Genomic DNA, 24,464 nt, shown 5'->3' on the forward strand with positions numbered 1-24,464 from the left:
TGGCATTTGTGGTACTTACCTTAAATCAAAGGTCCAGTTGCATTCAGGTCCATATGTATCTCAGAGAGAAATCTGCTAGACCTAGTTCTGAACATACAAGGCAACTGATGGGAACAGCTGACTTAAAATAGAATGCAAAATCTTTGTTCTTACATGTACAAAAATAGATGTGTGACTTTTGCAATCTTGTCTTTTTTCTTAATAGTTTTAGTATATATTTGAACATGGGAGGAATATTGAAATTCCATTGAGTTTTGTTTTATTGCTTCATAAGAATGGTCTGCCTATCAATTAGAAATGGTTATATTTTAAATATCAGCACCCTTTCTTAGATTATCCTAGCTTGTCTTCCATTTTTGGGGGATTCTTATTCCATTTCATCTATTCCACTGTAAAGTGTCAAGAGTTTTAAAATTCATTCTCTTGATCTTGTTCTAAATAAAGGGGTTTTTTTGCTTGGCTTTGTCTCTTTTGCTTTTCTTTATTCATATATTGTATCCTGTATTCCTTCCTACTGCTTGCTTTTCTCCTTTTTCAACTCCCCCTCCTTTTCTTCATCAGTCCCAATGCTTAACTGTCAACGGAATGAAGTGTTATGCTTGGATTACAGTCTCTTTTATTCCTGTGAAACTGGCTGGTCCAAGGTACTCCTGCACACACAGCATTTCTTTCCTAATGTGTTTTTTGCAACTGGACTTTTAATGTTGGTAGGTAATGTATGGAATTGCCAGACTTGCATTTAGCTCAGCCCTTTAATTGTGCACGTCTCAAGAGCTTCTCCATGTACAAAGGAGTACAAGAGAAATGTAGTGTATTTTAAACTGCTGAAAGAAATTGATTTGATAATGATCCAAACACTGCCAGTTGTGTTGAACCTCTCAATATGACGTTAGAAACTTTAACCCTGACAGTAAGTTCAACTTTAGACAACTAATTTTAGCAGTTATTTTAGTTGTAAAAAATTACTTGAAGCATTTCTAAATCTGATTTTGTCCCAGTGTTTTATGGCCTTTACTGGTTTTTCTTTGATGTCCAGTTGATGTTCAAGGACAGTGTGGCAGAAAATGGAGTTTGTGGTTAGAATATTTCAAGGAGAGAGGAAATGCTGACTGTATGAGACTATGAGTACCACTGTTCTTGTCTCCTGTGTTGTGTAGGTTACCAAGTGCTGGCTCCCACTGCCTATTACGATCAGACTGGTGCCTTAGTAGTCGGCCCTGGAGCGAGAACTGGCCTTGGCGCACCGGTCAGATTGGTGGCCTCAACTCCTGTTCTAATCAGTTCTGCAGCAGCACAAGCAGGTAAATATTTAATCCTGCACAGAGGTTTCTTTCACTTTTCTACTGAATCTTAACAGTAATGTTGATTAGTATTTGACATCATTGTTTTATATGCATCAGTGAAGTTTGCTAGTTGTGAAGGATATACTGTGCATGCTTGCTTTTTTTTTTTTCTGTCTTCTCCTGTTCTTTCTCACAGATGGGGTTTTCCATTTTTAATTGGAATTTACAGTCCTCTTTCCATACATACGCAGGCATGTTTCTGCAAATGTTACTTGTCAGATAGGAACATTTTCTCCTTCCTCTCCCCATGCATTATAACATGCACTTCTCATCAATCCCCTAAATGGTGTCCTCTAGAAAGCATCATTTCATTGCTTCGGCCTGGCAGAAGATGGACTGCTCTGGAACCTTGCTATGCTTTTCTCATGAAACTTATTTTCTCCTGAAAAATGTGGCAAGGAGAAAGCTATGTGTAGAATGGAAAGCAAAAGAGGAGAATTAGTTACATTAAAACTCTCTAGTTTCCTTCTTTTTTACCAGTTGTAAGATCTAGTATTACTTCACTGAACCATTTATTGCATTTATTGAATTAAAATCTAGAATATTAACCCTGCATTAATTACTTGATCTGTTTAGAAAATTAGATTTTAAGTTAATCTATCAGCTTATTCCTCTATGCAGAACTCGCTTCTGACAGTAGCTGAAGATGTCTTTGAATGACTCTTAGCTGCAATTCTGCCACTGCAACTTTGGATATAAAAAGTTCAGTAAAGAGTAATGTCTTACATGTTTACACTGAAAATTCCCTCATTTACATTGACAGTTCTGCAATCTTGATTAGCCTAAAACATGTGCTGTCTTCACCTTTTTCCTTGAGTAATTAAGATTGTGTAATACTATTAAGTCTCTTAGTCCTTTAATATGTGAATTTCTGCTTGTTTTAAGAGGGCTTCAAGAAAATACAATTTAGTTCTGAATAATCCATTTTCAGTCAGAAATGTTCGAGAGAGTAATTATGATTGAAAACGTGTGTTTTACAGCTGCAGCTGCTTCAGCTGGAGGAACAGCAAACAATCTCGCGGGAGCCACGAACGGTCTATTTCGGCCACTTGGTGCCCAGCCACAACAACAGCAACAGCAAACAAATAGTAGCCTACAATCCAATTCATTTTATGGCAGTAACTCTTTGACCAATAACTCCCAGAGCAGTTCCCTTTTTTCACATGGTCCTGGCCAACCAGGAAGCACATCTCTTGGCTTTGGAAGTAGCAGCTCTTTAGGAGCAGCTATCGGCTCTGCACTTGGTGGATTTGGCTCATCAGGTAGGTTGTTAATATAGTGAGGACATTCTGTGAGACTTTTGTGCCAAGCAAAAAAATGTATCTGTATCAGGCATCATATATATACATACATTTCTAAAAAGAATGCAAAAATAGGTTATTTAAGTTTAAAACAAATTATAGGGGAATAAAAAAAGTTTTTTAAATTCACTTGTGTTCTGTATAGAAGATGCATTTTTGAACAATATCCTGTAGTCACAGGTATCTCCAAAATACTTTTCCGTACTGATCTGTGTACTCTGCCCCAGAAGTTTGTTACTGTTTTTCAGTAAGCTGCTTTTGTTTTCAAGGAAGCCTTCATTCTGTGGTTAAAGTAACAACTGATGATAGTGAAGATAAACATTCTTTTGTTTTAATAATCATACAAGAAAAAATCCTTATTTTCTTTTTAACAAATCAAACAGCAAATGACTTTCTAAATTTGATCTAGTATCAAAGGGCTTGTTTCCATAACATTTTTAAAGGATTCATAAAACAAAAATACCTAATAACCAGGAATAGTCCTTGTTAGCTCTAGCAGGTTTAATCTTAGATATAGTTAAGGCTAAGTAGTTCTGTGCATGTCTGGGGCCTTTAATTATTTTAACAGATACTACTAAATATTACCAACCTGTTTGTGTTAAAAAAAATCATTCTGTCACATTTCTGCTGTAAAGCAGAAATTTCATATTCACATAGTTTTTAAACATGCAAGGTAGGTTTTTCTTATATTTCAGATTCAGTTTTAGTAAGGCAAGATAAACATTTTTTAAGAATATTTTCTTTTGCTAATAATCTCTAAGTTTACAGCACTGAATTGCTTCTTATTACTAATATTATTTTAATGAAATCAGGGGAGCATGTTTGACCTTGCATATCTTGCAGATGGGTAGAATCTGGGGAAATTTTATGCACTCTAACAGTATTCTTTGCAAAATTGAGGAAAATTAGCACTAAAGAGAGTAATTTTTTAAAAACTACAAAATGTCCTAATAGATGGGAGAGAAAAAAACAGAAGGAAAAGCACACCCTTCCATGTTAAGTCATGGTAGTTGTTATTTGGTGACTGTAAACTAGTGACATCAAATATATTGCATACCAACACAGAGTTTTTTTCTCAGTGTTATTTTTTCATAGAATAATCAGAAAAATTATTTACTTTAACAAAGCTGATGCTAGGAAGTCCAAAATCAGGTTTTTACACTGATCCTGTCCAGCATTTGATTTTAAAGAGGAGACCCAAAACATCCTGTGTTCAATTAAAAAAAAAATAAGGCTACTCAGTAGTGTAGGTTTTCTTAATTTTTCCTTAATTTACAGCAAGTACATTTTATTTACAAAATTATTCTATCCAGTATTATGTAATATAACTTGTCCTGAGCTATTTGTAAGGTTTCAGTGAATCCTTAGCAGCTGTTTCTCTCTAGATACAGTTTCATTACAGTGGTAGATAGTCATAATAAATATATATATTTAATACAGTGCAACTGTTTAAGTTCTCTAGATAGACTAGATTTAAGTCATAAAAGTTTTTATCCTGCATTATCTGAAGAACCTCCATAGAACACAAATTTTAGTTGTGTATCTACTTAAGAAAATCAACATAGGTTTTTCTGGCACAGGAGATAAAGCCTTTTTCTTGTAGCAAAGGTCAGTTACAGAGCTTTGTCCAAAGCCCTCAGCACAGAGAGCACATGCTGAAATCCTGCAGCAGTATCCAGGGTGATTTAATTAGCATGGTAGTTTGCACAGGGAAGCAGGAACCCCATGCTTCTGCAGTTTGAGAAGTGCTGATGAAAGGTGCTATCTAAACCTGAAATATTTTTAGTAGTATTATTAGAATAAAAGTATATTGAAAGTGCCCTTCTGCCAAGTATAAATTGTACTTGCACTAATAGCCACTTTAAAAATGCTTCCTGGTTATTTATTTATTTTTTTTTTTAGAGTTCTGGCCTGTGTATATATGAATTGAATTACACAGATGAGCACTTAAACAAGTGGTATTCATACATATGGAGGCGAATTGAAAGTTTAATTTTGTATGTGACATGGTTTCAGCTTCTTTGTAACTCCCATCAGTGTGTTGAAAATGTTGAATTTCAGTTAAAATATAGCCATGAAGACTGATAGATGGCAGAACACATTTTGCCCTTATGTTTTCAGTTTTTGCAAGGGGCAAAAATAGCTGCAAAAAATGTGAAGGTGAGCATGTTCTAGCTTGAATGACTGAACAAAGTAACAACTGAAAGCAGCAAACGTACCATATAAACGACTGTATGTACTCACAGTCTCTGTTCTTTTATAATAAAGTTATTCATGCTCCATTTTAAAGATTTAGGTACATGATGATAAGTTACTACAGCTTAACAGGTAGCCAAGAATTAGATCAACTATGGCAGCTTTCCACATTCTGCCTTCTGGCTTGTAACAACTGTAAAGGAATTGGATTGGCTTAGTGAAGGGGGAAGAGGAGTAAGTTAATGCAACTTACCTTCTGGGTTTTGTGAGCTTTGCTTGTTTTTGTGTGAAAATGCAGCTCAGCTGCTTTGTGGTAACTTGTTAAGCTGCAGTAATGTAGCCAAGTAAGAAACGCTGAAAGATGGAAAAATAGCAGTCCATCATGTAGCATTGTATTAACATTTATATGGTTCACTGAGCCAGAACCTGTAGAGCTGGTCTCAAAGCTTGAGATTTCTTTCAACTGTTGCCTTAATTTGCTCTTCTGGTTCTTATTCTCAATCTCTTTACCTAGTTAGTCCAGTATCTTTTCCTTCTGGTTTCTCCTCTAGTATGTCTTCCTTCCCAGTTTCCAGGCAACATTTATCTCCTGCTTCCCTCCTAAGTATGTTTCTGTTTCTACTTGTACTGTGTGATGTTCCCATCATCAGCTTACTATTCCAGTCTTTTTGCCCCACAGTCACATACACCTTCTATAGCCTAACTTTTCTTCAGATCTGCTTTCTTCTCATCCTCAGTCCCACTGAAAGTGCTTGCCAGTTTTTCTCGCAGTCTTTGTTGGCTCCTTTGTCTTACCTTTCTCTCTTCCTCCTTCTGGTTTCCTTTTTTCTCTTTCCCCTCTCCCTAGTCTACTTCTTGTGTTTGGCTTTTGTCTCCCCGGCACATGAAATGGAAAACTTCCTTTCCTCATTGCCTCATGGGCCTTTCCAACACAAGGTGGAATCTTGGACAGCAGTTTCAAAGTCTGTTTGTGACATGGCACATTGAAGTTCAATTACAGGCACAAACTTAATCAAACATCTCAGACGTGCTGTGTATGGTCAGGAGTTTAAGTTTTCAGCTATGAGTCTGTAGCAGATCTGTGCTGAACTTGGATGAACTGTGATTTTGCAAAGATGTTTAGTCCAGTCTAAGAGTGTGAAAATAAAGGTCTCCTGTTGCTGGCATATTTGGTCTGAGTGCATGAAAGCAATCAGCTACTCAAAGATGGAGCTAGATTATTTTGGTAAGGATAAAGCACCTTTCTTTGCCAATATTTCTGAAATGGCAGTGTTTAGACAAAAGCTCTAGTAAAAGTTTTGTCCAAGCAAGTTCCTGCCATGAAAAATATTAGCCAAGATGTTAATGTTATGAGAAAACAAATTAGTGTCTTAAAAATGGAAAGTTTCAGGCGACCTTTATGTTGTTCCATGCCACCAGCTTTAGTAGGAAGGTACTTGAAAAGGATAAAGGTAATGGAAGGAAAAATTCTGACCTTTCCTTTTTAAGTTGAAGTAGTCAATAATAATAATCAATTTTCCAAATTCAGCTTAAGAAAGGTAATTGTTATCAAAATATCCATAATCTTGGTTTGGTTCATGATTCTAATAATGTTCAGTGTTTAAAACAGGCACTCTAGTTTAATACTTCACTAGTATGCAGCAGACACTAGAATTTAACATTTCTAAAAACTTTTTGTTGTTCTCCTAATTTGTCCTAGACTGCTCATCGCCCTGCTGAACGCTGCTGTGCAGGATAACCAGTCCTTCACTAATACACTGTTATCCAAAGCCTCTAGTCTAATTTGACTTTCAGAAACACTGATAGTAGTAAAATCACGTTTTTAGATTCTCACTTAATTTTCCTCTCTCTGCTGTGCTTCTCATCTTCTTTCTTGGCCTACTCCCTCTTTATAATACCTTTTCAAAATACTTATTTGAGAGCCATAATTCTCACAGGGAATTTAAAGTAGTCATTTTTTCCTACAGGTGAGGGGTTCACAAATGAGAAAGTTCAGAAACAGCTGAACAGCAATGTAACTTATTTTGTGAACCCTTAAACAACAACTAATTTCCTCTAGACTTTTTCCTGAAATGAGTGTCACTGTCTGACTAATAATTTGTGGTGGAAAAAAAAAAATCAAATAATTTAGTGGCAATATTTTTAGAATGATTTATCCTGTGAAGTGACAGTGTAATCTAATGTTAAAAATTCAATATTTGTCCCAAAGCCTGAAGTCAGGCGTTTTAAAACAGAGTACTGTAATACTACTATGAGAAGTCTAGTGTGAAATGTTGAAAGACATGGACGTTGGTAAAATTATTTGCCAGTGGTATGTTTATACCCACTTAGATTTACTTAAAAGCATGTGTGGTTATCACAGTAATTGTCTTTGTCATAACGATTGCTGTAATTATTGTGATCGCATCTGTTGTTGCCCAGCTGTAGTTGGGGATAGGTTTTATTCAGTTGACACTGTGTAATTAGGGTCTTTTTATTTCTTCTTCAGTTGGCAGTTCTGCAAGTAGTAGTGCCACAAGGAGAGATTCTCTATCTACTAGCTCTGACTTGTACAAAAGATCTAGTAGCAGCCTAGCACCCATAGGGCAGCCATTTTACAATAGTCTGGGATTTTCCTCCTCTCCAAGTCCAATAGGCATGCCTCTGCCAAGCCAAACGCCAGGACATTCACTTACGCCACCGCCATCACTTTCATCACATGGATCCTCATCCAGTTTGCATTTAGGTAAAAAAAACAAAAACAAAAAACCAAAAAAACACTTTTTGTTTGTATGTGTGTATGTATTTCTATGTGTAAAATATATGTTGCATAAGAGATGTCACATTACCTTTGCTGTTAAACAGTTTCGTAATGAAGAGGGGCCATTTCTGAAAGGTGAAGAGCATGTTCAGATGCTCATTGATTTGACAGTGGAGGGCACTCAGCTTTTGGCAGTATCAGGCCAACAATTGATTTTTCTTCCCTTGCAGAAGCCCAGTAGAGAGCCCAGTAAGAGTTATTGGTCCTTTTTCTATTATGTTTGCACAGTATGACAAGCAAAGGTGCATTATTTTTCTTTCTCCTCCACTGTGTTGCCACTTTAAGGACATTCTAGATGATGTGTTTTAACAGTGAAGTGACTTGCATTAATGCCCCTTGCCATGATAAAGTAGAAAAGTGAGCAGTGCTCTCTCTCAATGTAAAATGTATTACAAGGTGATTTTTGAATCAGTCAACCTCATGGCCCAGTTACTTTGCCAGGAAGACAGTAGTTTGTCACCAGACTGATGGAAGGAGACAAAAAAAAGCATTTGTCAAAGAAGTAGCAAAGGCCTTGTTAGTGGTGGCTCTCTGTTATCAGATGTATTTTTTAAGGAATGCTGAAAATAATTTCTCAGTTTGTGGTTTTTTTTTTGTTTTTTTTTTTTTTTTTTTTTTTTTTTTTTTTTTTTTGCTAGTAAGATGACATGGGAGCCCCACCTTTCTTAAAAAGAAAAAAAAATTTAAAAATAAAAGATCAAAAGGAACCCCACCACAGTATACAGTATATTTAAAAGATAATGCCTCTAACCTGAGGTTACCTAGTACAGTTTCTTTTCTGCTGCAAATATTTGCAGTCATTTAATTTGGATGCTAAAATCATACAGTGAAACTGGATTTCAAGATTGAGTTGCCAGTTGCTCCAGTAACTGTTCAGTGCACAGTTCCATGCTTGCAATAGGCAGCACAATCCCCTATACTTCTTAGTGCGAATAAAAGAGGAAAAAAAAAATGTTTAGATGCCTACTGGAATACACCTAAAGTGAGAAATGTGTGAGTGATTTGTATAATAAGGTTAAATAATTAAAATATATTACATTTGCAGTACAGTATCCCCTTCAAGGTTAAGTGCTGAATACCCGAAATAAAACTGGGCAAGGGGATGTTTCAGCACGTTTTATTTTTTTTTACTTACCTTTTTTCCTTTTTCAGGTCTACAAAGTGCACCTTTGGGCTGAGACCAAGCATGGAAAGTTTCAGCCCAAATGGAGGCTTTTGAGAAAGTTCTGAACATCTGACAATGGGGTTATCATGGAAATCTTTTTCTTTCTTTCTTTTCAAAGTACTCTCACCATAGTTTTCATATTGCTGAAAACTATACTTAAACCAAATTTTGGAAGGCATTATCTAAAATTTAAAACATTCAAAATTTTGTTTGTTTGACATTTTATAAATGTTAAAAGATTTTTTCCCAGTTCTGAGAAAATAGGCTGTGATCAGTATAGAGGATTGCCTATATCAGCAGAAATTGTTAAATACTGACTTTGACCCATTTTGAACTGTTTGGCAGTGTCAACTAAGCCTAATAGCTTGTTAAAATCATGTACTAGATCACTGTGTAACTGCCAGAATATACAGTTGTACTCTGAAAATTGACACAACCTTGTTGGCTTCCATGTGTCCTCTTCATCTTCCAAGAGAAGTGGACCATGATTACTGATAAACTTTTTGCTATATTACAAAATCAGCCTGAAATTTGGAAATGGAGGACTTTTGGATATTTGCTTTCACAAAAATGCAGAAAAATGCCGTGGGTTTTTTTTTAGCCTTTCTGCCCTGTGCCGTATTTTTGCACAGTTGCATTCAAAGTGCACCATCTAAGAGTTTAAGACTATTTCTGCAGTTAATTGTCTGTCTTGTTATATTTATTTCAGTGTGTTCATCGACCAATCTTGGAAGCATGTTTTCTTCTCACATACAAAAAAATAAAAAAGGTTTCTCACCAAGTGAGAAGTTACACCTGAAATCAAACAGGGAGAGTATTTTAAGAAGGGTATGGTTATCATGTAGTCACTTTTCAGAGTAGAACAACATTTTAAGTTCATGTCTGCATGCAGTTTCCATTGGTATTCTGATAATGCCTGTCAAATGCAGCTCTCCCTCCACCTTCCAAACTTGTCCTGCCTGCTTGTATCAACAGGTTCAGCTAAGTTTAACTTGTGTTTTAAAATGGGCATCAAACTCGGTTGCTCCTGTTTCAGCCACCAGAATCTAGAGCACAACGCTGGGAAAGGGTGCATGGTTTTATAACCCCTTTGTCAGACACTGCTGCAATTTGTAGCTTAAAAGAACAATTTCCCTTTTACAAGAAATTTGTGACATTTTACTGCTTTTATCTCTTCTCACCAACTTTTATCCAACATCCTAAAATAGGAATGTGCTAATGACTTTGTGCTAGTGTCAGTTTTCCTGTATTTGAAGGGATTTGTCAGTTGTCTGTAACTGCTTCTTTACTGTAATCAGCTGGAGCAGTAAGGTCATGAATTTGAACTACCCTTTCACTCCCAAGTACAAGGAGCTGCAAGAGGAAGTAGTTTTCCATTGTCATAAAAAATCCTTTTAGATTGGTAATCCTTACTCCGTTTGATGGTATATTGCAGCATTTTAAGAGTAGAGTTTTGGTGTAGAGTCGGGTTTCTAAAATCTGGGCTTTTGGAGGTAATTATTTCCTGTGTGTTGCGAGCCAGGTTTGTTAGCAGTTGGGATTGATGTTTCATCTTCAGAGATGGTCAAGCTGGGTAAGAGTAAAGGCCCCTTGGCAAGGCAGTGTGGGCAGCTTTGCATTGCCTCAGCTGTGTCCCTCCTCTGTAGGGCTGCAGTAAACCAGTCATTGTAAACACGTGCATTGATTCCCAAAACATACATAGATATGCATAATTCTATTTTCCATATGAAGATGAAACTTTAGGCGTAGGATGAGATTAAGCTACTTTTTTACAGATGAACAAATACTTAATAGAAATTAAAGCATTTATATGCGTGTATGTGTTTTACTAGAAAATACTGCTGGCACATGTAAATAAGTTGCTCTGCAGTTGACATGTTTTCTGTCTTTATTAGAAATAATTGAAAAAATACTTCGATAAATACTAACAGACTAATGCTGTCAAAATAAATGTGCCTGGATCTAGTTTTTAATATTTTTTTCATGTTCTCCTTAACACTAAATAACGTTAAGGAGCCAATTATTTAACATGCTTTGTGTCCTTGAAACTTAGGCTCTGATTTAGATTATCTTTATCCCTTTTATATCTCTCTGCCTTTTCCTCCATATGGATTAGCCACAAGGGTTTAGGTTCAATTAAACTGTTAAACAACTTAGTATTACTCAGTGCTTTGGAGATCTTTGTTTTATGAGATCAGAAGTGATAGCTAATTGATTAGCTGAAGAATTAACTGCACACTTAATTCCCCAAGAGTTTGGAATTTTGTGGCTATACTAATGTTTAATAAGTATTTTAATTTTTCAGTGCTTTATTCAGTAGGGTATGTTCCCCAAATAACTTATAAGATCTAGGCTGTTACTTTCCTAGTTTGGTGAAGAAAATAGGCCATTGTACTCACAATTATGTCTGCATGTAATAAGTACCTAAGACAATATGCCTTTATTTTGGGAGTTTACTGTTTTTCAAATCTGCAGAGTTGCCACTGAGCCATAACATTAGTGTAATTAAAGGTTATATGAAAATAAAAGCTAATTACTAATTAAATTACTCTTTTTTATAATAGTATCCAGTGTTTTACAAGGTTCTGTGTTCTCAGTACCACAGGTTCTTCTGGGCACAATGGATGTGCTTTCTTAATACAGTTTTCCTGTATTACTGTCCTGCTTAATGTGATTGTCTGAAATAGTCTCAGAGGCTAGACAGGAGCCTCCCAGTTGCAGCATAGTTGTCTTAAAAATCTTAAAAAGTGATGGTTCCCAAATTAGACTGAAAAAAGGCTTAATAATTCTCAGCAGGAAATGCATATTACACATATATAGCATATTTGTTAAAAGCTACCAAATTTCTTAATTTTTATTTTAGTTGATGGATAAATTATCACATTTAATTTATAGAGATGAAGGCTCAGTTAAAAAAAGCCCAAGCTGAAACATTTCCTGATTCACGTGGTCAATTCTGTGACTGTGTGTTGACTGAGCATGTGATCAAAACTGCCCTATTAGTTTCTGGCACAGAACTGAGCATGTGATCAGTGGAGTAGTAGTGATCCTGCACCAGGAAAGTAGCCTATAATTTCCTTTCAATGGGCTCTGGTGCCCTCTCGTGATATTAAATAGTGTTACTGCACAGCATGTACAGGGAAGCCAGGATTGCAGTGGTGTGCAATGTTTACGTAGTCCAGATGAGAAATACCTTCATTTCAGCTGCATAACTTTTTTTGTTCTTTAAAGTCCATTCCTAGAGGAAAAATTATGGCAGAGCATCACTCTGCACACTGCTTCACCTGCAGAATGTTGGGGTTTTTTTCCTTTTGTTTGTTAGTACCATAGAGTTTGTCAATGGAAACTAAACATGATAGTTACAAAAATTAGATTTTTCTGGCTGTAGAGAATTAAGAGGCTTTAATTTAAGAGAAAACCTAATGGTTTTTAAATTGTACTGTGGGGCATAAAGTATTTATTGATGTTTATCACAGAATTTTGAAGACTAATTATAAAAAAAAGTACTAATTATTTCTGTTTTAGGGCATAATACTATTCAGTGCAATAAATGTGATGCTTGATGTGTCTTTCAGAGCACTAACATCTCAGATTCTAGTACTAGAATTTGACCTTTTGAGAAAGATAACTTTACCATTAATACATTGCCAGTCCACTGTAACACTGTTGTTGCCTGGACTTATAAATATTTGGAACCAAAGGAAAAGAAGGATTGGCTAGGGCACAATCAGCTGGGTTGTTTTTTTTTTTTTGGGGGGTGTTTTTTTTTTTTTTCCCCTTATTTAAAAATTAAGTTTGTAATAGAGCACCATTCAAACAGCACATACTGCAATTTGTTTTAAATTCAAATGTAGATATTTCTTCTGTTGACTTTGAAAGGGCTTTAATTACAATGTCACTTCCTAGACAGGGAGACAAAATGCTTTCCTTTTCCAATCCATAGTCATTACTTGTAGGGAGTGTTTGTTTTTTTTCTTTCCTTAGTTTGGTTTTAGTAGTAGAATTGAGGTTTCTATGTGGGAATTGTCTTTGAGTATTTCCGCTTGTAGTATAGTAAGAGCATCCTTCTGAAAAGTCATACAGCAGTTGGGGAAAAAGCTTTGGATGTTTTTTATGATAATTGCTGCCTGTTGTAAAGTGGAGGGAAGAGGCATGCTGGAGGAATTCCGAGTGACACACACTGGTCAGAGAGCAGGGTGTGAGGAGAAATGCACAGGACTGTAGAGTGCCAAGAGCTCTAGGTGGAATCACTAGCAAAAGAGGAGTAGGACCTAGACACAGGGAGGCAATTCAGTTCTTAGAAAGTAAGGAATGATGAAGTGAGAGCGGTGAGTGTTTGTGCAGCAAGGAAAGGACTCCAAGTTTCTAAGAGGAGCTTCGATTTGATGTATCTGTGGTTGTTTGATAATTAAGTAGAGCATTCTTAGTTACCTGGTTTGAAATTTGACGTATTTAGTGCTGAGAAGAGGTACCAGATTGAAAGCTTGGGATGCTGAAGTCATCAAATAACCTGCAGGACAGGTACAGCTTGGCAAGAGGCACCACATGTACCTCCCCAAAAATGCCCTTAACACACTGTAAGCTGGAAGGGTATCTCAGTAGGGACTGAAGGGTAGTTCAGATTTCATGGTCTGTTTTGACACAATTGGCTAACTGCAAGACTGCTAACAAGGGTATAAGCCAGTATGACTCGTGAAGTGGAAATCTGCCCACTAAGCTTAAGGCCCACCCAGTTCTAAGGTTTCTGTAAGGCTGAGTGGGTGCTCACTTTACCTACCTTGATATATTCTTCTAATGACATTTCTTTTCCTGGTGCCCTTCACATAAAAATGAGGAGGAAAATGGTTTTATTTATTGCAAGATAAAGCTATCTAACTCCTCCAACCATAATGAGGTAAATATAATGAGACAACACTGTTGTTTTCTTTGGCTCCAGGGTGTATCTGTAGTTTTAGTTCACTTGCTGTTTTGCTGTTGCTATTTTCCTCACGGCTGTTACTGACAGAGCTGCTTCCTTGTAGGAGGACTGACAAATGGTAGTGGTCGCTATATTTCTGCAGCCCCTGGAGCCGAAGCCAAGTATCGCAGTGCAGCGAGCACCTCCAGCCTCTTCAGCTCCAGCAGCCAGCTCTTCCCTCCTTCACGCCTCCGCTACAGTAGGTCTGACATTATGCCTTCTGGACGCAGCCGATTGCTGGAAGATTTCAGAAACAATCGTTTCCCTAATCTTCAGCTAAGGGACCTTGTAGGACATATTGTTGAATTTTCCCAAGACCAGCATGGTTCTAGGTAATTATTACAAGAATAATTAATAATATTTTACTGCTTTGATATTGTTTTATTAATATGAAACTTTTGAATGAGGTGCTTGTCATCTTAATTCAAAGCATCTTAATTTAGAGCACACACTCTTAGGCTGACCTTCTCTAAGAAATTTCATTGTAAAAGCAGTATTAATTTAGCTGCCTGTAGAAGTTCTCAGTGTAAAAATAGCTGCATAACTAGACTTGTAAACTCTAGTAATAAGGAATCAAAAAGGCGTTGATTAAGAAAACAAAATATGTGGCATCTGGAATGTAAAACTATTTTTTGTCAGTACATCATCAGGTACTTAGTTATTGTTATTCTTTTCATCTTTAATGCTTTTCAAATGAAAGTTTTCTAGTCTTAATTTTACTAAAATAAATCCTTTTATATGCAGAGGTGCTACTTTCATTTTAATAATTTTTATAAATGTTGACTGCCTTCTTTAGTGTTGAGGTGTCTCATTGAAACAGTGTTTGAGAGGTTTTCCTGTTGCTGATGCAAAGCATAATGTACCTTTTTTTGCACTTAGATTTATACAGCAAAAGCTGGAGCGAGCTACTCCAGCTGAGCGCCAGATGGTATTTAATGAGATCCTGCAAGCAGCCTATCAATTGATGACTGATGTGTTTGGAAACTATGTAATACAGAAGTTCTTTGAGGTAAGCATAGCACTAAGTGTATGGATGGACAAGCAAATGAAGTGCTGTAAATCTAATTAAATTTAACTGGGCTTTCCTTAACACCATAGCAGAATTCTACATGACTTCCACAGGACCCAAGTGTGTAACTCTGCATGGGTGTTTTCTGTTCTGCATCCAGTGTTTTTTGACATAATGGGCACGGTTTCTCCTTATACTGATGGTGCTTGTGTTGGTGAACACTAGTGCATGCACAGGCTTCACAAACCTCTGAGCAGAACTTGGAGAAACTTTCAGCAGATGAAAGGGAACATAAATATTTGAAAAATGCTTTTCATTGGTTACTGCATCGTGGTACAGAATGGATCTGGAAAATGCACTTGTGCTCAGACAGCTGCGTGAACTTCATCGGGTGCTGTGTATGAGGAAATTCCCATAAAATGCATAGAGGCAGAAGAGTTTTGAGTAAGGGGTATCCACCATAAGATACATCCAATATTACTACAATCAGAGATTAAGACAGATTTGTCATCTCTTAAAAACTATGTGGTTAAAAAAAAAAAAGCTTTATCAAAGAATTACAAGATTTGGCTTGCAGAGAGAAGAAAAAAGTAACACACGTGTCCTGGGAAAAGTTATGTATAGGAAGGGTATCTAGTAGAGTGTACTTTAAATCAAGGGCCATATCAAAGAGTGGTGTAGGGAAGGTGATGCTGGAAAATGCCCAGTAAGAAATAAGATACTTGCTATAAACAAGAGTGTAATTTTTAATGTGCACACTTTTTTTACTTCTTTTTTAATAACCAATCAAAACATCTTCTCAAAACTGTCACTGACGTATGATATAAAAGATCTTGATTTTGCTTAAGGGTCATCATTTGCTATTTTTTCCATAATGTTAAATTGGAGTCAAGTTGGATGAATACACAGTTAATCATTGTTAGCTGAGTGTTTTCATCTTAATTCTGCAGAACACTTCTCAAGAAAAAAGTGCATGTGGCCTTGCATGTAATAGGGGACCTCAGTTTACTGTATAGGTAGGCAGGTGAAGTTCTTGGTCAGACTTTCTTCAGAGCTGACTACAGGTGTAGAGTTTGACAATTCTCAGCAATGCTGCAGGAATATTGCCATGCCACCAGCTGGTTGTCCAGCTGGTCACTTCTGTGACCTCTCTTACAAGATGTGAGATATGCTGTACAAGATGGAAGGTCCAATTTGGATTCATACATAACAGTGACCTGTGATCAATTTGCCAGTACAATTTGAAAAAGTGGTTCATTGCACTTAAATATTCCTACAGACAGGCAGACATAAACTATATTATTTCTTCTGTTGTCTTTCAAGGTCATGCATTTGATAGCAGGTATGTGAACTGGATGTGGAATATTACAAAATGTTGCATTTAGAAAAGAAAAGCTTCTGGTAAATATCCCCACCAAAACACAAAGTGAAAAATTATTCAAATATTACAGTCATGTACATCTTGACAATATTTACTCTGACATGTAAATTCCAGCACACTGCAATGTCTTCATTTGTTAACAGCATATTTATTTTCTTTTAGTTTGGAAGCCTGGATCAAAAGTTAGCCCTAGCAACACGCATCCGTGGTCATGTTCTGCCATTGGCCCTCCAGATGTATGGCTGTCGTGTTATCCAGAAGGCACTCGAGTCAATCTCACCTGACCAGCAGGTAATTGTAAGTTAGAGCAATGCTTTTTTAATTTTATTTATTTATTCTTATTGTATCCCTCTTTTTACTTCATTAAATTGATGATTATTCCCTTCATCATGAAATATCCTGGGGGCTAAAATAGTTGTTTAAATGAAAGTACTGAGGTACACAGTTAACACCAATGAATGTGAAGGTTGGAGTCAGGATGAAATTAAATTTTTCCCCATTTAAGGAGGGCAGGGGAAATACCATCATAAAGACAAGGATAATCTTTGTTTTTCCAGAATGAAATGGTGAAAGAGCTGGATGGCCATGTTCTGAAATGTGTGAAGGATCAAAATGGAAACCACGTTGTACAAAAATGCATTGAGTGTGTTCAGCCCCAGTCGCTCCAGTTCATCATTGATGCATTCAAAGGACAGGTAGTGTCAGTGGTTCATTTCCTCTTTGCAGGCTGCTTAGATTTCGCAGAAAAAGATCTGCAGGTCTTTGTCCATCATTTGCTTGTACAAGATAGCATTTGCCACTTTGCACTCAGCTTATTTTAAGTAGAATGAAAAGGGAATGATGGCATTGGAAAGCTGTTGGAGAGACAGTTAATATGCTGTAAAAAGATGAATTTGTTGGAGAGAAGGCTCTAGAAAGACATGTTTGTATGTATTATAAATAATAATAAATATTTATGTAATATAAATACATACAAGGGAATTTGCACGCCCAGGCCTTGTGTTTGTGTTTTGTGATAACACCATTTCACATTTCCTTCACAACTCTTGGCAGGGCCATTTTTTATATAATAATAATGTACGTGCTCTCTAGTATACATTTTTCATTAAAAATTGCATTTTCCTCTCCTGTTGCTTGTGTTGCACATGTGTCTTTCAGTGTTTCCCAATGAATATCAGTCCTTAAGGAACTGCAGTGATGAAATTCACTAATCTGTTCCCTTCATATGGACTAGTGTGAAGGGGGTGTAGTATTTGTTTACTTCAGATTGGGGTTTTTGTTTTATTTCCAAAAAAAACGTTATTACTGTAAGATTGATGTTGTGCTTCAGGGTAGTAAATGTGCTGCAGCTAAATAACATTTTAATCCTCTGAGACAAGCGTGTGCTTTTGTAGTCTTGAGAAGAATTGTAAAAATCTTACTAACTTGGCTATATAACTAAATTTTACTTTAATGGATGGCCAAATATATTTCCTAATAAAATCTACAATATCTTTCTCATTTTATACAGCAGCAATACCCGAATTACTGTTGTACATAGTGCTAAATTGCATATCAAGGTTTCTAGGATTTGGTCTTTTTGAACCAAAAAGTGTGTATGAAGTACATGAGATGCATTTTTTAAACTGTAAATACAGCCCCTTGACTAAAGTGTGAGTTAATGTAATGAACATCCATCCTAAGCACCAAGTAATTATATAAAGAAAATGGCACACTTATGTGATATTACTTATCATTTTCTTCTGCCTGCATCATTTGAGTTGATCCCTAATTATGCAAGGTTCTGTATTCAGTCCTGATCAACACTGAAATTTTTGGAATTAATCCCCAAAGCACAAATGTAGCTTGCAAGCAGAAGGAGAGGTAAACAGAAGGAATAAGCAAGATTTGGCTGTATGTTTTAAGTAGTTATTTACAAACTTTATTTCTGTAACTGGGAGCCTATTATGTATACTGGAATATGAAATTGGTGAAAATCACCCACCATTATTTAATTCCTTTTTATAAATGTCAAAGTCTTAAAATTTGAATAGAAAGTAAAAAGGAAAGCTTGAAAGTTGAACAGCAATTACCTAAGGGTCATACTTACAGGCTTTCCTTTGCAGCTGTGTAGGCTAGAAACATTGTAATGAACACTTGGGTTCTTAGTTGTATGTTTTCTGAAGTCCTTGACACACAAAAACCTGCTTTTTCATCTTTTCCTGACTTTTCCTGGAAATGGAATTCTGGTCTTGGCAGACAAAACTTTTTTTAATAGTAGTTGTTACATTCAGTTCCATTTTGAATGCAGCAGTATTACAAAAGATGTGAGTTTCGGTCGGTTTAACTTCACTTTGCAATCCTGTTTTCAAGGTATTTGTACTTTCAACTCATCCGTATGGTTGTAGAGTAATTCAGCGTATTCTGGAGCACTGCACTGCTGAGCAGACTTTGCCAATCTTAGAAGAACTGCATCAGCACACAGAACAGCTAGTGCAGGTCAGTGCATGTAGGCTCATTTTTAATGCACTTCAGAGTTTTTTGTTGCCGTAATTTACTCCTGTATCCTAGTTTAAATGCATTTACCTCTTTTTAGTTTTGTAGACATTGATTTTTTGTTTTTTCTCTCCTTCCATAGTTTTAATGAAAATGAATTTGGAAGTTGGGAGGCAAAGAAGATATAAAAAGCATTTTTCTTACACTTTTGACTGTAGCTTGGTGTTCATGGGAATATTACAGCTGTTAAAATTATGATCTTAAATTTGAGGACTTCTGTTTTTTAAGATGATAAAAGATACTCTAGCAAAACACTACTTTTATGGATTATTTACATTTTTCATGTAAAATTTATGGTCCATTAAGTAATTTTTGATGAAATATTTCTTACATCACTTTGCTTCTGTAATGTTGACATTATTGTATTTTCCTTATATCCGTGCAAACAGTACTTTCATACTTTATGCTCATGTACAAACGCTGTCAGTATTTATTACTTGGTATGAACACAAAAGAAAATTTAAGTCATCTTATTTTCAGGATCAATATGGAAATTATGTTATTCAACATGTACTGGAGCATGGTCGTCCTGAAGACAAAAGCAAAATCGTTTCAGAAATAAGAGGAAAAGTTCTAGCTCTGAGTCAGCACAAATTTGCCAGGTATTGCACAACTTTCATATATTAAAGATTCATTAACCTTGTAAAGTTGTAACACTGGATTTATTTATTGTGTTACAAAAGGGATATGATGATTTTTTTTATATTATTTTTTACCTTACCTCCTGAAATTTCATATTTTTATAGAGATGAATGGTAGTGATACTTTTATACTAGGTTTGGAGAAGTTCAGAGACTTGCTCTACAAAATAATATTTGATGCAATCTCTGATGTAGGCATGCTCTTAGAAAGTGTATTTATTCAAAAAGCAAGAATCTTCATATCTAGCGCTCTCTGTTGTGTGTTCAAAGGGCCCACAACCAGAATAGATGTGCTAGAACACATCTGCAGCCTGAAGTCCAGTATACCTATGTAGATTCAATGGAAAAGTCTCTCCTACTAAATAATCAGGAAATAACCCTGTCACATGGGTGAAGTAATAGTGATGTGGTGACTAACTTCTCAGTCGTTAGACTGGAAATTCAGAAATGAGGAATTGATGCATTTGCAATACGCTTTTTACTGGCGTTAAGAACCGTGAAGAACTGATAAACTTCAGAGAAATTGATAATAGTTACCTGAAAGCATGTTACACCTCCAGTCCCATCATGGACTTGCCTTGTTTTTCAGCAATGTGGTAGAAAAATGCGTGACTCACGCGTCGCGTGCGGAGCGAGCCCTGCTGATCGACGAGGTGTGCTGCCAGAACGACGGCCCTCACAGTGCCTTATACACCATGATGAAGGACCAGTACGCCAACTACGTTGTGCAGAAGATGATCGACATGGCCGAGCCCGCCCAGAGGAAGATCATAATGCACAAGGTATGTGTGTGCGTGCGTGCAGTGACTCAGAAATATGTCTGTGAGCTTTTCTGCCAGAGCGCCTTTCCCTGCAGGTGTAAAACTCAACGCTTCTGTAATCTAGAACTTGATGTATAACCATGACATTCAGTGGAGCTTGGTAAAGCAGAAAACACTCAGCTCTCTGAGCACTGAGATAAAAAAGGAAAGTTTCAATAGTTGGATTTCATCTCCTGTCTTTGTGCCAGCTTTTATGTGAAAATACTTCTAGCAGGAAAATGTAGTATCTCTCATCACTATTAATATAACAGGAGAAATACTGGTTTATCTTTTTATTTCCTGGTTGTGGGTATAAATCCACTCTGCAATTCCCCCAGAAGAGATTCCCACACTTCCTAGCATACAGGCACATTTCTACTTAAGAATATCCAGACATGGAGAAGTGTTCTGTTGCCATAATGGTTGGAGGCTATTTAACACAGGGCCCAGGATATTCCTGCAGGAGCTCTGCTTTCCCTAGTCACCAACAGGGCTCTCCCACAAAGTACTGCCTCCCTTTTCCTGCAACAGAAACATCAGTTATTTGATGAGTCAAAATCATCAGTTTTACATTTTCCAGAAATTTCCAGCTCTGTGAAATACAGGCATCTTATTGCATAATTTTTTCAATGTTTAGTCACCTCTGCTTGAAAGTGTGGATGTTGAAAAAATCAAAACGTGTTTCTTATTACAGATTCGACCCCACATCACGACTCTGCGTAAATACACCTATGGCAAACACATTCTGGCCAAGCTGGAAAAGTATTACCTGAAGAACAGTGCTGATTTGGGGCCAATCGGTGGACCACCAAATGGGATGCTGTAAAAGACAAAGAGAAACGGAAGAAAAATTAAATTGTGAATTATCAAAACCTACAACTTAACTCTAAATGTTCTGATTTTTTTAAATCTATTTATTGACTTTGTTCATCCATTTGTAAAATTTTTATTCTTGTGTATATTTTTGGGGAGTGAATTGTTAAAAAAAAAAATATCTCCAGCCCTGATCCGGAGACCTATCAGATTGGATGGCTGGCAAAGCACAGAATGCCTGTATATGATGTAATTGTATCAAAATAGCTGTCACATATTTTGTAAATTTTTACCTTGTAAAGTCACTGAAATAGTTTTTAAAGGGAAAAAGTACAGTATTCTTTTAATACACTGGCTTGCAATCTGGTAGGTCTACCCAGCATCATAGCACAACAGGTTTATAGAGTTGTATATAGAATTAACCCTTATTTTTCCCTTTTGTGTGAAGTCTTTTATACCAGATTAAAATTGATCAGCTGCATAAACATTATTTAACATGTTGAAAAGTTAAGTTGTGTTTTGGTGGTTCACAACATCCTATCCAAATAAACAGGGCACAGCAAATTAAAGTAGGGAAGAACAAAACGATGGAAACTTTTAAGAGAGTAGGTTTTGGCACTTGCTGTGGATACAGGTTTTTTTTAAATCATGCCCTAAGGTTTTCTCTAGCAATGTATTAAAAATAAAGTGCTGTATATACTTATATATTTAATTGTTGTACAAGGTAGAGGGATTTAAATGATGGTGGTACTTCCATTCAGCAAAGTACTCTTTTGGAAAAGGAGTGAACCCTGTATTAACAATACAGTCAGTTTTACAACGCAGGAAGAGTAGAGATATGTATTTTTTTATTTTGCATATAGAATTGTAAGGATTTGAAAGTGTTGAGCATTTATTTTGCTTTCTCACTGTAGATGCAAAAAATAGGTAATGATAAAGAGATGGGGCCACTGAAAAGTAAACTTGATAGCTCAACATTTAAGCATGATTGATTAAATATTCATATAGCTTTTTGCTTCCTATAAATATATGCATTGTATACGTGTAGTTAATAGGTGTAAGTTTACAGTTTGACAACAAATCTCTCGTTTCAATGTTTATTACAAAGCCTTGCTAATTTAGTAGTGATGCTTACCTTGGTTGTACAGATGTACATTTGTAAACCTTCATGCTGTAAATGTAATTTGTTTTACTCCTTTTTGGGACAAAAATTTGCATTTTAGTGTATATTCATATCCTCATTCCCTTCTTTCCCCCTGGCATATAGTGTTGTATAATGTAAATTTATTTCAGCAAATCAGGAGTGATTTTTTTTAAAATTCTATCTTTATATGGTTTCAAAAATACGAACCGGCTTTCTTTTTATCTATTGTGAGAAACATTGTTTTGTTTATAACATAGCTGTTGAATCTGTTCATATGGACACTTTGGAAAATCAGTCTGTTCAAATTTTAAATCAGGATAAATAAGCATAGTAAGAAGTGGACTGAAATATTTGGTTATTACAGAAACCAATGCTTCTTCCATCTTAATAAATGTGGCATGAATTTTTTGTACAGAAGAGTACTGTATTTTTGAATAGCCTTCTCGCAGCGTAAAGCAAATATGTATGATACTGTCGATTTTTTTTCCTCTGGACATATGACATTGTAACAGTAACATAAAGATGATGTACATATACAAGCGGCCTTATGTACATTTCCCAATGATCTTTTTAAGGCAGAATTGTGACCATATGTGTATAATTAAAATCCTTTTTAATCCTTTGCCTATGGAAATATTTTGGAAAAAGCTTACTTTGTATATTCAGTTTCTGAAAGATAAAGAAAGTGCTTTGTATGTTGTTGAAGTAAGTATTTTGTGTAAAATGTTCATTTGGATGGCTTAACCGAAAGGTTTGATTAACGTGGTAGTTTGGAAACAACGTCTTGAGCATTGATCAAATAAAAGGCTGTTGTGGTAGGGGTGTGATCATGAGAAAGAAAATAATAGTGGTATAAACTTGTATGAGGAATTCTGTCATGTTACTGTTGATACCAGGGTTACCTGTTACTAGAGCAGACATCTGAGGCGCTGCGTTTCTAATGGTAGTGATAACTCCTTAATAGGCAAATGGCAAAGTTTCTTCTGGCCTACTTCCAGTGCCTGCATGAAGTGAAGTGTAGTAGGCTTCGTTATTTTGAGTAAGCACAATTCTAATTGCCAAGTAGTTTTTGCATGGCAGTTCACAAAATTCCTCCCCAGAGGTACCAGCCCAGTCATTGGAGCCAGAGCTTTCTTGTAGTCACCCAAAGGATGACTTCAGAGCCAGTTCCTTGGACACATCAATTCTCAGTGACTATCTTTACCCTGTGTACCTGTGCCATGTGTTGCAATCCACAGAGCCGGCATTCCTTCCACACGTAAGGCAGTACGTCCGGCTTTTGGGGATGTCCAGACAGAAACTGTTAATGTCCCTGTACTTTGTCCCTGCAGCACTCATGCCATGGTTGAATTTAAACAGTCCTGTAACTGTCATCCTTGGTGCTTTCAATATCTTGAGTATAATCTTCCACTTGCTCTCCTGAGATCATTTGTGCACAAATTTTATCCAGGAACATGAAAATCACTGGATTTCCTTTCAACTGTTTTAGGGTTTGGGTAGAACCACTAGACTTTTTGCTCAAGTATTGCTTTTTGATATAGATTGTTTACGGACCAGTTTGATTAGGTTTGACTACAGGTGGCTCGTATTGAATAATGTAATGTTCACGTGTATATACTGTAAAAATCAAAATGAAAATGTGTGAATAACACTGTGTGAAATATATCTGGTCTTGTGTTTTTCCTGTAGGAAACCAGCCATATTCTCAGTTATGTGACTTATATGTGTCTGTGGAACTCAGCTTTGGGAAGGTGCTTGCTCACTTGTTCTGATGGGTATTGGGCAATTATTGAAGAACCCTGGATTAGATCATTAAATTTTCAAAGGGCAGTTTTGAGCAGCTAAACCTTTCCTATATCTTTACTAGTCATCTTTACTGATGACTAGTTAAGGCTACAGCCTGGTGACAGTTTCTTAGTACATCCCTGGATTCAGGATGAGTTCAGGAGCATTTGAGAGGTTTAGCTTTCAAATGAGAGAAGAAATTGTTAGCTCTCTGTGGCATCCCTGGATCCACACTCATTTCTGTTACTGCCCAGGAGATTTTCCAAAAGACCGTTTTTAGCTGAAGGTGTGGAGTGAAGTGAACCTGACAGCACAGGAAATGAGCCTGGTGGGAAATAACTCACCTAAGGGGCCCCTGTGGACAGAACAGTCATAATGCCCATTCCTCCATCCCTGACTTTTCCATCAGAGCATGGAGATAATTGAGGTTTTGGGGTTGTAATGCTTAGACGTTTTAAAGTGCTGATGAAAATTCAGAAACCAATTTAGTCACTGTTCTCTAAGAATGTGCATTTGAAGAGATGCTTATGGCTCACCACAGCATAGTAGCACAGCAGTGAGGTTGGGCTCCATGAGACGGTTTGATGCTCAGCA

General features: G+C 36.5%; 1 protein-coding gene across 16 annotated transcripts in view; it reads left to right on the plus strand.

Annotated features, from left to right (window-relative positions):
• PUM2 (pumilio RNA binding family member 2) overlaps nt 1-23,750 on the plus strand; it is a 74,483-nt gene extending 50,733 nt beyond the window's left edge. For 11 of the 16 annotated variants that reach the window (XM_068183371.1, XM_068183370.1, XM_068183369.1 and 8 more), the window contains exons 11-21: nt 1,158-1,301; nt 2,324-2,605; nt 7,329-7,565; nt 13,827-14,094; nt 14,642-14,771; nt 16,315-16,449; nt 16,710-16,847; nt 18,505-18,630; nt 19,168-19,289; nt 19,918-20,110; nt 20,823-23,750. In XM_068183371.1, the coding sequence (XP_068039472.1) occupies nt 1,158-1,301; nt 2,324-2,605; nt 7,329-7,565; nt 13,827-14,094; nt 14,642-14,771; nt 16,315-16,449; nt 16,710-16,847; nt 18,505-18,630; nt 19,168-19,289; nt 19,918-20,110; nt 20,823-20,954 (1,907 nt within the window). In that variant the 3' untranslated portion in view covers nt 20,955-23,750. The remainder of the gene's footprint in view (nt 1-1,157; nt 1,302-2,323; nt 2,606-7,328; nt 7,566-13,826; nt 14,095-14,641; nt 14,772-16,314; nt 16,450-16,709; nt 16,848-18,504; nt 18,631-19,167; nt 19,290-19,917; nt 20,111-20,822) is intronic. The other 5 variants (XM_068183365.1, XM_068183366.1, XM_068183368.1 and 2 more) reach the window with 3 other exon arrangements.
• Nucleotides 23,751-24,464: the final 714 nt, after the last annotated feature.

Source organism: Anomalospiza imberbis, chromosome 3, assembly GCF_031753505.1.
Source record: "Anomalospiza imberbis isolate Cuckoo-Finch-1a 21T00152 chromosome 3, ASM3175350v1, whole genome shotgun sequence".
Taxonomy (NCBI): domain Eukaryota; kingdom Metazoa; phylum Chordata; class Aves; order Passeriformes; family Viduidae; genus Anomalospiza; species Anomalospiza imberbis.